General features: G+C 56.3%; 1 protein-coding gene across 1 annotated transcript; it reads left to right on the forward strand.

The window, feature by feature from the left end:
• The first annotated feature begins 1,284 nt into the window (after window positions 1–1,284).
• On the forward strand, window positions 1,285–13,791 carry LCMT2 (leucine carboxyl methyltransferase 2). The gene is made up of 13 exons (XM_083499630.1): window positions 1,285–1,462; window positions 3,495–3,576; window positions 3,675–3,858; window positions 4,425–4,581; window positions 6,720–6,909; window positions 7,046–7,153; window positions 8,032–8,122; window positions 9,017–9,265; window positions 9,357–9,587; window positions 9,997–10,103; window positions 11,084–11,271; window positions 12,036–12,171; window positions 13,089–13,791. The coding sequence occupies exons 1-13, from the start codon at window positions 1,389–1,391 to the stop codon at window positions 13,254–13,256; spliced, it is 1,965 nt and encodes a 654-aa protein (XP_083355756.1). The 5' UTR covers window positions 1,285–1,388; the 3' UTR covers window positions 13,257–13,791.
• The last annotated feature ends 1,353 nt before the right edge of the window (window positions 13,792–15,144 follow it).

Below are 15,144 nucleotides of genomic sequence, written 5' to 3' on the forward strand. Positions count from 1 at the left end.
AGAGCTTCCGAACCAGACCCAAGGGCCGCTCCACGGAGAGCACATTGCAGTAATCCACCCTTGAGGTTACCGACACATGATCTGCAGCAGTCAGGCTCTCCCTGTCCAGGAACAGCCAGAGCTGGTCAAAGGCTTCTCTAGTGACAAAGTGCCTGCAAGGAGACACTTGCTCCATCAGAGGGAGGGCCATCCCATCCAGAACTGGTAAGCTGCCTGCCTCTGGAACATGGGAACCACCTGCTCCAAGGGCCTGTCTTCCGAGGCCCTCATCCAGTCCATCACTGCATTCAGACACTGATCCAGAGCTTTCATTGCGTCTCCTGGTTCAGATGCCATGGAGAAGAAGAGCAGCAGACCTGTAATACCTTGCCTCAAAATACCACATGGCTGCTCCCAGCGGCTTCATGAAGATCAGGGCGGTCCTTTGACATGGGCTCTGAGTGCTGCACGCTGCCTTGAATGCGAGAGGGGAGAGCAAGGCCAAAATCTGGCACACAGCACTCCTCCTCATGCTTTCCCATTCCCAAAGCCCAGTGCCGCGCTGACCTGGTTTTGGGAAGGCAGCATGAGGGCTAATGGGTGCAGTGTCAAATGTTGCTGAGGGCTGCCAAAAAGGCCTTGAGGGCCGCATGTTCAACCCCCCTCGTATAGATCCTAATGAGCATTAGGGAGATGACATGTCGGCTGTTGGGTGACTCAGGAGAGAGTGCAGGCGTGTGCCTTCAGGGTGAAGTCAAACCCTTGGAGTGACAGTGCCTGCTGTGGCTGCAGAGACTGCGACAGGAGAGGCCTGCTTGGTGCATCTGGGCAGATGAAGGCGTCCGGTTGTGCTGCTGCAGAGGCACCAGGGCGGTTCTTCTCTCGGCGCTCCTTCCAGCGGGAGGCAGGACCTCCCTGCCAGTCTCCAGGCACTGCGGGAGAGGACAGTGCCCTGCAGAAGCCCGCAGCCCAGGTGCAAAGGGAACCCGCAAAGCGGCGCCTGCCCTCCCTCCCTCCCGCCGCCGTCCCGTCAGGCCCGGGTTGGACCACAACTCCCATCATCCCTGAGCTGCAGCCGCCCCCGCCCCGGAAGAGCCGCTGGCCCCGCCCTCCGAGGGGGCCCCCTCCCAGGACCGGCTTCGGGGCCAGACGCGGAAGCCCACCTCCCCTGGCTCCGCCCCCGTGAGGCGCGACCAGGAAGTCCCGCCTCCCAAGCCGCGGCGCGGGCGGGCGGGGCTGGCGACTGGCTGGCTCTGGGCACGTGGGAGCGTTGCCGGGCGACGCGCTGAGGTGGGCTCATGGGCCGGCGGCGGCGGCGGGAGCAAGAGGCGGCCCCCCCTCGGCCCCCGTCCGGGCGGGTGGCGTCCACGGGGGGCAGCAGCGCCGCCAGCAAGCGCTCCGCCGCCGCCATGGGCTACACGCGCGACCCCTTCGCGCTCCGGATGGCGCCCTCGGGAGGCCGCCGCGCCCCCGTCATCCACCGGTGAGCGAGCGCGGAGCCCGGCTTCCCCTCGAGCGCGTGCAGAGTGCAGGCCTCTCCCGGCCGCGCCCCCCGCCCCCCCCGGCCCTTGGGAGCTCCTTGGTGAGCGCGCCTAAGGCTCTCTTGAGGCGGCTCTCACAAGAAGCATTGCGGGGGGGGGATCCTGGATCTGTAGAGCTGGAAGGGACCCGAGGGTCATCTAGTCCAGCCCCCTAACAGACGCTCGTCTGCTTGAAACCCTTCCAGGAAGGTGGTTCCTCTCTCGAGAGCGGGCCGACCCCCGGAGGGTGAGGTGAGCCGGTGGCTGAAGGAGCTCCGTCAGGAAACCAGCTGCTGAAGCTGCTTGTTAGCAAGGCCGCCCCCTTAACGCTTCTCAAGATGCTCAGCCCAAACCTCTTGCTGTCGGTCCAGCGTGCATGAATGAATGGTGCCGTGTGAAGAAGTCCTTCCTTCTGCCCTGCATCTCCCACTCCCCCGGTGGCCGCCTTGGGTTGCAGTTTTCTGAGAGAGGGAGAAGAGCTCTGCATAGACCTCTTTCTCATCGCCCCTCAGCCACCTTTTCCGTGGGTTAAAAAGCCCTCATGGGGGACGGAGAAAGGATCCCCACTTTGCCACCTGCTGACTGTGTGAAACAGAAGCACCACAGTCACGAAACCTCTGCCATTTGCTAGGAGGAGAGGGTTGCTCAGGGTCTCCTTGTGGGCTTCCTGGATCCCGTGGGAACAGGATGCAGGGTGGGTCTTCTTTGGCCTGATCTGGAAGCCAAGCTCTTCTTGATTACTTTTTGCATATGTTTATATTGTGCCATTAAAAGACAGGAAATGGCTTTTCCTTTTCCCATCTGGAAAAGCAGCTGGAAGAGAAACCAAAATGTGCCTGTTCTGGAACAAAATATAGCCTGCATTGTCCATGACCACAAACAGTTCATACGCAGCAGCCCTGAGGACTTCTTTCATGATAGCCCACCTCCAGCTGAGCTCTTCTGAAGTCTGTCATGGGATCTCAAGTATAAAACTAGAGGTGAACTCCATGTGCATCTTCTGTGGCATGTGGGCAGGAAACTGCCAGCACTAATAATAAATAATAATAATAAATTTTATTTATATCCCGCCCTCTCCAGCTGAGGCCGGGCTCAGGGCGGCTAACAACAATAAAACAGTACAACAGTACAACACAACACTCTAAAATCATTCATTATAAAATTAATTCAAATCAAACCAGAATCAAACCAATGGCGACCATTGGGCCAGAGCTCTGCGAAGATTGCCGAGGGAGGGAGTCAGGCTGTGCCCTGGCCAAAGGCCTGGTGGAACACCTCTGTCTTGCAGGCCCTGCGGAAAGATGTCAAGTCCCGCAGGGCCCTGGTCTCTTGTGACAGAGTGTTCCACCAGATCGGAGCCACAGCCGAAAAAGCCCTGGCTCTAGTTGAGGCCAGCCTAACCTCTCTGTGGCCTGGGACCTTCAGGATGTTTTTATCTGAAGACCGTAAGTTTCTCTGTGGGTCATACCAGGAGAGGCGGTCCCGTAGGTATGAGAGTCCTAGGCCGTATAGGGCTTTAAAGGTTAAAACCAGCACCTTAAACCTGATCCTGTGCTCCACCGGGAGCCAGTGCAGCTGGTACAGCACCAGGTGAATGTGATCTTGCAGCGAGGACCTCGTAAGGAGTCTCGCCGCGGCATTCTGCACCCGCTGGAGTTTGAAGGTCTGGAGGTGACCTTCGCGTGGATCACAGTGGCTAGGTCAGGGCGAGAGAGGTAAGGAGCCAACTGCTTAGCTTGGCGGAGCCACTTAGTTTATTTACTTACATGGCTTGCACTCCACTCAATTGTCAATGTCTTGTGGGTGGGTAACAGTGACTGCTGTATTCGCCGGTGGTGAAAGAAATGTACCTGCAAATCTCACATAATCATGTGAACAGCCCATATATCTCCAATGTGGCAGCTGCTGCTGTGTAGGACATGTGGATGGTTGTTCCTTCCTTATTTGAAATTTCTGTATGCCGCCCTCCATTGCTTCCTGTGTTCTCTCTCCTAGGGGCTACTATGTCCGGGCCCAGGCAGTGGAACACTGTGTCCGGGCATTCCTGCTCAGCACTCAGGGCTGCCCTCTGAGGCAGGTAAGCTGGGGGCGGGCAGAGAGCAGCCGCCACCCCTGTTGCTGCCGAGGGTTTTGCTGTGTGGTGGGTGCTGATGTTGCAAACTCCTTTCCCTGCAGATCATCTCCTTGGGCGCAGGCTTTGACTCCCTCTTCTTCTTCCTCAAGAGCGAGGGGCTTCTGTGCCACACAGTGGTCTTTGAAGTTGATTTTCCAGATGTGGCATGCCCTAAAGCAGCCCTCATCCGAGGAACGGAGGAACTGATCACCCTGGTGGGGAACGACGCTTCTGCGCAGGCTCTGGGTATGGCGGTTGGCAATCTTGCCCGTCTCCACACACAGTGAGGCCAGCCCATGTGTGTCCCTGTTGGGTCTGATCTGTGTTGGTCCTGTGACCTTTCCAAGGGGGACATGGGGAGGCCCCCTGACTACAGGCGATGTGCTTCAGGCAGCCCAGGAGAAGGAGGTGGCAGGTGGTGGATGCTGGAGCCAGGCAGGGACATTGTTAGCAGGGTTGCACACCATCCAGACAGGGCAGCAGAGTCAGGGCTGAACATGTGGTGGTTACTGGCATTTTGGGGAGCCCAGTACTGGGCGCCTGATGGCAGGTATTCAGTGGCAGTTCTGGCAACAGAGATATGTGTGCTGAGCAGAGCAGAGCAGAGCAGTCTGCTTAATGTTCGCTTGATGTGTGCAAAGCTGTTTTTCCTTCCTCCCCTGCAAGGCTCATCTCCCAGCAGCCTGGCCCTGTTTTTGCCTGCCCCCCTTGTACGAGGAAAGGTCACAGTCACTTTGTGGATGGCAGTGAGGAGCATCTCTGTCTGGGCTCCAGGAGGTGATGAGTGACAGCTCTGTGACTTCTTTTCCCAGGAGCGACTGCTTTTTCTGGAGAGGATTACAGGCTGTTGGGAGTGGACCTCTCTGAGCTGCCGAGGCTGGAAGAAGCCTTGCACGGGGCAGGACTGGACCCCAAAGTCCCCACAATGCTCCTGGCTGAAGTGGTGCTCACCTACATGGAGGTGGAGAGGTTTGTGGAATGCGCTTTCCCTCCCGGGTCTCCTTAGCTGCCTGAGGGGCAACAGGCTGTTGTCCTGACATAACATTCACAACAGCAAATGGTTATGTGCTCTCTGAGGGAACGTTGCTTGGCAAATGTTACTCAATGTACCGTATATTTTGTCCTATAGGATGCACTTTTTCCCCTCCAAAAATGAAGGGGAAATGTGTGTGCGTCCTATGGGGCGAATGCAGGCTTTCGCTGAAGCCTGGAGAGGGAGACGGGTTGGTGCGCACCGACCCCTCTCGCTCTCCAGACTTCGCGCTGCTCTCCGCAAGCAGGGGGAGATCGGCGCGACTTCCCCCGGGTTCCCTAGGCTTGCGGATAGCAGCCTGTTCTGGGGGCTGGGGTCAGGGGAAGCTCGGGCTTCCCCCAGCCCCGCGCCTGGGGGGGAAATATTTTTTTTTTCTTTATCCCCCCCCCAAAAAAAACCTAGGTGCGCCCTATGGGGCAAAAAATACGGTAATCAAGTGTGAAGTGATGCATGTGAATGTTTATGCTGTCTGAGCAAATTACATGCTTAGGATTCTTAGGAAAGGAATTCAAAATAAAGGTACCTGTATCATAACAGTGTTCTTCAAATCTGTGGTGAAATACAGTACAATCGGTTGAAAGCTGGCTGGTTGAAATCAAACAAATGCACAGAAGGTGGAGAGCTCAAAATATCTTTTTGCGTGGCATTATCCCGGGGCAGAAGGAGCTTTTGAGCTTTCCGCCTTGCTTACTGTGCTCTGGGAAGCTCTGATGAGATTTTTTGGGATCTTGAATGTCCCGCTGAGATCGATCCAGAGTATTCCAGTGTCCACACGCTGACTGGGGCTCTGCAAGGGGGCAGTTCCAAGGGGGAGATGGGAATATATGCAGCATCCCTGGAATGGAAACCCCATGCAAGATGAGATCAAACTGTACTGTGTACAATTCTGGTCGCCCCACCCCAAAAAGTTGTAAAGCTGAAAAGATATAGAAAGGGGCAACCGGGAGGATAAAGCAGGAGTGATGCCCCTATGAGAAAAGGCTGCAGCATTTGGGACTTTTTAGTAAAAGGCGAGGAAAAGGCAACAGAATAGAGGCTCATAAAATGATGCCTGGCATGGAGAAAGTGGGTGGAGAAAAGGTTTTGTCCCTCCCTCATAACACCCTGGAGGAATATCCATGGAGGGAGCCGCAGGAGGGGAGAGTGCTGCTGCTGTTGTGCCTGAATCCTGCTTACAGGTTTCCCATATTGGTGTCCAGGTGGCTGCAATGAGGACTGGATGCTGGACTAACTGGGCCATTGGCCTGATCCAGCAGGCTTTTCTTTTACAGTGGTACCTCGGGTTAAGAGCTTAATGCGTTCTGGAGGTCCGTTCTTAACCTGAAACTGTGCTTAATCTGAAGCACCACTTTAGCTAATGGGGCCTCCTGCTGCCACTGCGTGATTTCTGTTCTCAGCCTGAAGCAAAGTTCTTAACACGAGGGACTATTTATGAGTGAGCGGAGTCTATAACCTGAAGCGTATGTAACCCGAGATACCGCTGCATTCTTAAATTGCATTCTTAAAAGTTGGCCTTAGCACTTCTGCTTATTAGCCTTTAATTAACTTTATTTAAATAAAGTTACCTTTATTTAAACTTTACTTAAAATGTGTTTAAAGGTGCATTTTAATTGTTTCAGTAGGACATGGCCTTGTGCTCCCTTCCAGCCCTAGGAGAGGAGGGCATTCATCTACCCTCCTCTCCTAGGGCTACCACTGAGAGCCAGTGTGGTGTAGTGGTTAAGAGCGGTAGTCACGTAATCTGGGTAACCGGGTTCGCGTCTCCGCTCCTCCACATGCAGCTGCTGGGTGACCTTGGGCCAGTCACACTTCTGTGAAGTCTCTCAGCCCCACTCACCTCACAGAGTGTTTGTAGTGGGGGAGGAAGGGAAAGGAGAATGTCAGCCGCTTTGAGACTCCTTAAAGGGAGTGAAAGGCGGGATATCAAATCCAAAACTCTTCTTCTTCTTCTACCCGCCCTGCCTACTGTCCACACAGACCTTGGGGGCTCCTCTGGTAGCAGACGGAGGCTGGAGCTAGGCTAGGTTGCCCTTCACTGCTAGACTTCACCCTCCCCTCCCCTGGTGCCTTCCAGGTCAGATGCCCTGGTCCGGTGGGCTGCTGGACACTTCCTGCATGCGTGGTTCATCCTGTATGAACAGATCCATCCCGAAGACCCCTTTGGGCGCGTCATGCAGAATCACTTCAGCCGGCTCAACTCCCACCTTCGTTCCCTGGCCCAGTACCCCGACTGTAAGGCCCAGCGGACCCGATTCCTTCAGAGGGTGAGTGCGCGGGACTCAAGCGAGATGGAGGCAGGAAAGAGGGAGGTCCTGTCTTTGGCAGAGGAAGTGGCCTGTGGGAACTGCTGCTGCTGTTCAGGGCTGAGCGCTGCTCTCAGTGCTCTGCCTCTCTTTCCAGGGCTGGACGGAATGCAGCATTGTCAACATGAATGAGTTCTACAGCCACGTTGTCCTTGGAGAGGAACGGCAGAGGATCCAAGCCCTGGAGCCTTTTGATGAGTTTGAGGTAACTGGCCAGGACAGAGGCCCAGAGCCAGGTGCTTCTCTCTGGGCTTCAGCAGGTGCCTGAGAGTCCCAGGAAAGGGCCAGACTGGTGGTCTTCAGAGCTGCATGAAGTGGAATGGCCTGCCCAGAGCTTTGCCAGGGCTGGCTGGCCTTCTTCCAGGGGTGGGGGGTGCCCAGGGAGCCTCTGATGGCCAGCTGGTGCCAGAACCACCAAGCACTTCCAGAAGAGCATGGAGAAATCTGCCTAGAAGTGCCTCTCCTGGGAACCTGCTGGCCAAGGTCTTCAGAACCCCAAAGAGAAGCTGCTGGGGCATCTCTTCTCATAGCCTGTGGGAAACCAAGGAGTGAACAAGCAGCACCAACACCTGGAAGCATGCCCACCCTGGCAGCTCCTCTCTGCAGGGTCCTCTCCCCCCTTTAAACTACAACCCCCCCACCTGTCCTTTCTGGAGACTTCTGTTGTGGTCACTTCCTGGGCCCAAAGGGCTTCAAGTGGGTCAGGCCGGCTGCTGTGTCTGCTCCGCGAAAGGGGCGTAGGCTTCTTGGAGCAGCTCTGTGTGAGTCCTTTGGGAAGAACCTCCCACTTGGGACCTCGCAGGCCTCTGCCTTTCCAGCAGCTCCTTGCTGCGGGGCTGGGTTTTAGGGTGCTGTACAAATGTCGAGTGGGCTGTGGAAGTGGGTAGCTTTTTCATTAAATTATCTCAATGTTTGACAGAGTTCCTTGTGGCACTTTGCTTGGCGAACGGTTTGTACTGGACGAACGGTTTGCTTGGTCAACGGGCTGGACAATAATATCAGGTGGACTCACAGAGGAAGGTTTGAGTGGGAAACAGAAGCTGGACAAGGCAAGTGACTCCTCTTTCTGCTCTTTCTGTGCAGGAATGGCACCTGAAGTGCTCCCACTATTTCATCCTCGTGGCCTCCAAAGGAGAGACGCCATCTCCAAATCTTCTGTTTCCTGGTCTGGAAGGTAGAAACACAGCAGCCCTTTTGTGGGGGGCGGGTGGGGTTGGAGCCAGGACATTTTGCCACTAGAGGCAAAGCAGAAAATGTCAGCCGTGCCACTGCCATGCACCTGCCCAGTGGCGCTGGGTGGGCATGAGGCGGGTGCACAGAAGGGATGTTGCCCTCATTCTCCCCCCCCCCGTGTTTTGGCAGGGTATCGCCCTCTTTCCTCAGCTTCTTGGGAGGGGGCTGGGCTGGGCAACTGATTCAGAGTGGAGCAGCAGCAGCCTAGCAGGGTCCGAGGCCCCTGGGTCCTGCGGCCAGCCGACCACTTTCCATCCAGGTGAAGGCAGCCTAGGTGTGTTGGGCTTGCCAGAAGCCCAGGAGGCCAAGACACATCCCTGGATGCCAGTCTCCAGGAAGAAGAAGCCGGGTGGGTGGGGGATGCGGATGTTCAGAAAGTGCAGTCCTGAGAGGAGAATGGAGCTGGGGAGGAAGGCAAAGGAGAAGCGCGTTGGGGCATTGGCTGACTTCAACCAGCCTGGCACTGAAGAGGTAGCTGCTGCCTGTTTGGACCCTGGCAAGAAGAGGCAGGGTGAGAGTCCCTCGGGGCATGCAGTCAACCTAGGGAGAGACTCGAGTGCTGCCAAAACAGTTCAGGGCCAGCAAGTTCAGAGCTGTCGGGAGAGTTGCCCTGAAAAACCAGGGGACTCGGCCGTGGTGGCGCATTGGGGCCTGTGGCCTGTGGGATTCCCTCCTGGGCAGATTCGCCGTTTCCTGCGGAGGTGGTGAGGCCACGTGGGCCTGGGCTGGGGTGACTTAGAAGTGTGCAGCCCTTGTGCTGTGGGCTTCCTCCTGCTGTGGTGCCTCTGCTGCCAGTGACACCTCCTGCCCCCCCCCACCTGTTTCTCCCCCTCAGCCTCCCTGACTCACTCTCTGCCACGTTTTGCTGGGACTCTTGCTGCATCTGCTTGTGCCCCTGTCTCTGGGCTCAGGCGCTACGGCCACCGCTCTGTGATCATTGCCCCGGACGTGATCCTGACCACTGGAGGCTTTGGGGACCACGGGGGACGTCACTGCCGCCTGACAGAGCTGCATGCCTTGATCAAGCAGGAGGATGCCTGGCAAGGGAGCAGTGTGACCTTGGCCGAGCCAGGAGAAGCCTGGGGTGAGTTGGCGGAGGCTCTCTCTGCATCTGTGGCTTGCCCAGCCTCCCTTGGGGACAGCAGTCTGAGCCCCGTTGCCTCTTCTTCCTGCAGACGGCCGGCTCTTCCACTCCTTGACTCTTCTGCAGGGGGGCTGGGCCGTGGTGTTTGGGGGGCGTCGGTCCCCGGTGAGGCCTGCTCTGGAGGTGTGTTGCCTGAGGGCGTTGGAGCCTGCCAGCGCCTCCGCCTCTGGCACTCTTCGTGTGGAGCTGACTCGGCTGCTGCCCGTCGAGGACTGGCCTTTGCCCCGCTGGAGACACACGGCAACCAAAGTGGTGCATCAAGGTGGGTGGCAGGCCGGAGGCAGTCTGGGGTGGAGAGTAGCCCAAAGGGGCTGCGTCTCTTTCCATCTCCTGGGCACCTGCCAGGAAGCCCCTTGCTGCTCTCTACTCCCCGGAGGCTCCAGATACAGTTGAGGGAGGAAGGGCAAGGGAGGAGTTCTGTGGTGGGATTTCCCACCAGCCCCTTGCCAATTGTCTTAAAGCCCAGAACCAGTTGTGCTAGTTGGCGCACCTCCTCTAAAGCACTGGTGGAGCAGGGCCAGCAGCCCTCGGAAGAGGCAGTTTAAGATTCCCACGGGAAACTCGGGGCAGCCTGCCTCCCTCCCTCCAGCAGGGCCTTAATAGTTTTCCTGCACCTTAGGAGATCCCAGGGAGGGGGCAGGACTCCCCTCTGACCTCCTGCTCTTTTCCAGGGGAGGCGTACCTGTTTGTCTATGGGGGCTGTTGCTCCAGGCAGGCTGTGCTGGCGGATTGGTGCTTCCTGCGCCTGGAGGAGGAGGGGGAGCTCTCCTGCAAGCAGGTACGAGGCAGGCAGAGCCCTCCTGTGCTCCTGGCTGGAGCCTGCGTTCATCGGTCCCCGTTCGAGTGACCCTCTCAACTGCTTCATTGGTGATGGTCCCGTGGGTGGAGTTAGAGAAAAGAGACTTTCCCAAACCTCAGTCTCATTCCCATCATTGTTTGCAAATCAGAACCGGAAGAAGTTTGGGTGCTGTGATGCTTCCCATGCAAGCAACCTTCAAAGTTTGCTCCCTTGCTTCATTTTTATCGTGCCTTTCAAGGTGTTTTGGGGAGTGCACATGTCATCTTCACAACAACTCTGTGAGGCAGGCTAGGCTGACAAATGGTGGCTGACCTGAGGTCACTCAGCAGGAGCCATAGCTGACTGGGTTTCCCTCAGCCTTTTTGTCTGACCCTCTAACTATCCAAACACAACCTTGGCTTGAAACTGGAGAGTCTGGGACAGCACACACACACCCCCGCCTGTGCCTCCTCGTTTGCCACTGAGAAGGCCTCTCCCCATGTGTCCCCCTTTGGCTCCCAGTCCAGCAGCCCCTTCTCTTTACACATATCCCCAACCAGATGGGGAGACAGGTTGCCCCTTCCACGCCTGCCCCCCGCTGACCTGAAGGATGCAGTCTGCTCCATCTGAGAAGGCTTACTGGGTCTGGGCAAGACCTGCAGCTTGCAAAGGAATTACACATCTTCTAGAAATGAGGGAGTCTTGTGAGCAGGAGGTGTGAGTGCTGACAAAGCAACTCATGCCTTTATGGAATACGGCTGAAGTCGGAGATTTTGGGAAAGCCCTCTTCTCTTGGCACCTGCTCCTTGGTGGCTCTTGGCTGCTGCACCAGATCAGCCTTTTCATGCTCTGCTTCTGGGGGTGGGATGTGCAGGGGGCTTGCTTGGTGTGTGGGGGGAGAAGCATATACTCATGAGTCCCTGTCCTTTGAGGAAAGGGTGCTGCCGGCTCACTCCTTCCCTTCTGCTCCTTGGCCTTAGATCCCTGTGGATGGACCTGTCCCAGCTGGCCGCCACTCCCACAGCGCCTGTGGCTGGGCAGGTGGGGTGCTCATTGCGGGGGGCCTGGACGCAGCAGAGCAGCCTCTGGGCACCATCCTCTTTCTGAGGCCAGCTGGGAAAGGCTTTCAGTGGCACTCAGTGGAGACCCACCCGCCAGTCACTCCCAGGTAAGCTCCCTCCCTCCCTCCCTCCCTGGAGCATCTCTGCATTAGGCAGGTGGCAGCTGCAGGTCCCATGGTTGGGGGGGGGGGCTTGGCCCCTTCTCAGGCAAATACCCAAAGGCCAGAACCAAGCTGGGGTGCTGTGAGGTTGTGGCACAGCCCTCCCCGCAGAGGCTTCTGGTCAGGTCTCCTGCTCTGCCCTGGCCCCAAAGGCCCCCAAACCTCCAACAGACTTTGCCCCCATCTGGCATTTTCAGCCACCTGGGCTCAGAAGTACCTCCCACTGAGTTGACTGAGTCTAGCCAAAGGGAACTCCTGTTACCAGGGTGCCGTGATTGATCAGATGGAGCAAAGTGGCGCTGGCAGCAGACGTCGTTACTTGAGAATTGCAAGGCACAGACTTGTAGTTATCAGTGAAATCAAAATGCATGTGGAAGGACGCTCAAGTCGGGCTCAAGAGGCTGCCCTCGAAATCTAGCCTTGGAATCCTGCCTGTTCAGGATTGGCTGCAAAGGCTCTTGGGCTGCTTCTCAGACCCAAAGAGGAGGCCAACCTGGATGTCCCAGTTCAGGCGGCTGAAGGAGCAATGGGGTCTGTGGTCAAGGGGCAGGCAGAGAAATCCTTGGAGGGAGCGACCCACTTGCACCCCGGTTGCTGCTGGTTGGAGTGTGGGGGGCTTTTGGCTCTAGGAAGATGGAGGTGGCCTGGCACTGTTTCCTCCGCTCAAGCGAGGGCTGCCGCTGCTGCCCCCCTCCCTTCCCTCCGTCCAGGTACTCACACACAGCCCATGTGCATCGGGGGCGGCTGTTGCTGGTGGGCGGCGTCTGGTTCCATGCCCCGGCTGTGCCTGGCGTCACGGTGATAGATCTGGAAACAGGACTCACGGCAGAGTATTGCATTGACACGGTGAGTTGCTGGTGTGGGAGATATGCCTTTTCTATAGCTGCCTCCATGTTCACTTACCTGCTTGCCCTAAGCATACCTTGAAGCAGGATCCCACCCTTATACCTTACCGAGAGTCACACTATTGGTCCGTCTAGCTCATTGCTGTATGCACTGCCTTTTCCAGGCTGCAGGATTGGAACGGGAAGTGCAGGTGAACAGGCAAGCAAGGATCCTGTTTCAGCTGAAGGTGCTTAGGCTGAGCTATTGGAGGGCTGGAGAAATGGGAGGCTGTGCCAAAGACTTGGAGGGATCCGTGGGCTTTTGCAGAGGAATGAGAGGGAGCCTCATGCGGGCATCCCTGGAAGGCAGTTCCAAGCACAGGAGACAGGCAGGGAGAACGGGGTGGAGTCTTCTGGGGAGCAGGAGGGCTGAGGGGTTGGCAGCACAGGAGCAAAGGTCACTGGCAGAGATGTACCAAAATCTATGAGTGGAGAGAGAAGCTGGGGCAAAGCCACAGTGGGGCGTGAAGAGGAGGACAAGGAGTTTGTGCTGAATCCAGGGCAGAGCAGGAGGGCTTTAAGGAGGGGAGGCATGGCAGGGGGTGGACTGGGTGACCCTTTGGGTCCCTTCCAAGTGTCTGATTCCAAAAGGGGGGGATGTTGGCAACCAAGACTAGAGGTGGGAATGTGCCTGGGGTCATCTAGGCAAGGGCCATTGAGGGAGGGAAGAGTTGTGTCCTTGCGAGGGCTGGCATTGCTCATGCCAGATGCTTTTGGCTTCTCTCTTCCTCTCCCCCCCCCCCAGCAAAGCAGGGGCTGGCCACCCGCCTCCCCACAATCTCTGGCGAAGGAGGCAGGAGGAGCCCCTGTTGGCTGCCACCTCTGGCCCCCTTTGCCAGCCTGACTCCTGATGCCATCCTCGCCCCTCTTCTCTACCAGGCATCTCTGGAGTGGCCTCTGATGTTGCACAACCACAGCAGCGTCTTCCTGCCAGATGAAGAGGAGCTGCTGCTTCTTGGCGGTGGCGGCAACTGCTTCTCCTTTGGGACACACCTGAACTGCCATCCTGTCCGCCTGGCCCTGGGTAGTATTTGGAGTGAGCCGTGAAGCCCTGAGGGGGCCTGAGAGGATGTGGTCAACAGAAGGCGAAGTGGTTGCCCTGCCCTGGCTTGGTGAGGGTGAAGTGGGGGGGGGCAGGGCAGGGCAATGCCCACCCACCCTCCGCATGTGGCTGTTGGCTCTTTCTGCCCCAGGGAAGTTGATGAGCCTCCTGGCCAGGAGGTGTTATTTGCTCAGAGGTCAAATGATGGTGGGAGGGAAGGAAGCAGGGCCAGTGGAGGTTTGCGGCAGCTGTCCTATGTTCCCAACCATAGGAAAGGGGCTTCTTAGATTGGGGAAGAATTGATGAATGAAGGCCAAAGAATAAATAAAATCTGCTCTCCCCAGGGTGGCTCGCTTGACGCCTTCCCTGCACAGCTTTAAGTGCCAGGTAAAAACATTCCTCTAAGGCCTTTTAAACGGGGTGGGTGGGTGGGTACTGTTCCGTTTGTTGTTATGTTGTGCATTTTTATACTGTAAACAACTCTGTGAGCTTTGGATGATGCGTGGTATAGGAATTTAATAAAGAAATAATAAACTCTGACTCATTCTTAGCCCAAATCTAGTACTCAGTTGTATGCTAAAATCATGGGTGACGCTGACATTCAAGCGAAAGGGTAGTTTTAAAAAACTTAAGAAAACCTGGGCTTTGTGTTTTCTTAACAAAATGCAGTGAGATAGGGGTGGGAAAGAGAGAGAGAGAGAGAGAGAGAAGTGACGTGCCTCTCCTGGTTTTTCATACCTTTCATTTAGCTGGATACACGCAGCTGTCATTTGGCTCCCCTGCATTGGGATTCTGTCGCTCTTATCCATGCATTGGGATCCTTAGGAAAGGGACTGAAAGCAAAGCTGTCTGTTTTGCAATGCATACTAATCTATAGTGTGGCTGCACTTGGAATACTGTGTGCAGAATTGGTTGCCTCCCCTCAAAAAGGATATATCCAGAACAGGCCTTGCTCACTCCTGCTCACGTAAAACATTCACCACCTTCAAGGACCAAGAGGGGGAGAAGAAATCCCCAAGAACCTTATAATAACATTTGAAAAATACAGAATTAAGGGTCTAGCTTACTGTGTGTTGCGAAATGCAAAGGAACTGAAGTATGAATCAAGTGTGATTGAAATTTACCATGGTATTTGTCCTTAAACCTTGAGATAGTGCAGAGATTTTAGACCGTTTACTCTTGCAGTAAAGGAAGCTGGCTATGCATACAGAAGGGGCATCCCTTTCAAGCTGCTAGTCCAGCGATTCTCAAAGGATGTGCCAGGAGAGAATAGCAAGCTGTGGCAGGAAGATGCAAGGACAGCTAAGAAACATTTAAACGTTTCAGTATAGTATAGTATTGTCAGGGGTACAGGGACAGAGGCACAGGGAAGGCAGGAAATGGAGAGCGCTGGAGAGGAATCCCAGGACAGCGAGGAAGAAGATAGCAATGACGCAGGGGATTCCATGAGTCTCTCCAGCGAATCAGAGGATTCCCAGAAGGGGGCGCCTGTGGTCAGGGCAAGGGGAGCCCCAGGGGGAAAGTGTCAGGAGCGGGGGGCCAGCAGGGGACCCCAAAGCGGCAGCTGGGAATCAGGGCCAGCCTCCCCACCAGAGCGCAGCGAAGGGGGGGGGAGGTTCCAGTGTGTCAGAGGGAGCAGCTCCGGCGACAGAGAAAGGGGAGGGATCAGAGCAAGCCATTCTCCCGGAAGGGGAGGAGGGCAGTGAGGGGAGTAGCATAACTGTCAAAAGGAAGGTCAGAGGTTGGGCGCGCACGCCAAGTTCAAATGAGGAGGCGCGCGGAAGAACAGGGAGCCCGGAGGAGGAGCCAGGTCCCAAAGCCCGCAGGAGGGGGGAAGAGCAGTCTGGAGATTCCGCTTCAGAAGAATCCAGGAGGGGAGGAACCCCGGCGGGC

The sequence above is a fragment of the Podarcis liolepis genome (assembly GCF_965112155.1).
Source record: "Podarcis liolepis genome assembly, chromosome: 4".
Lineage (NCBI taxonomy): Eukaryota > Metazoa > Chordata > Lepidosauria > Squamata > Lacertidae > Podarcis > Podarcis liolepis.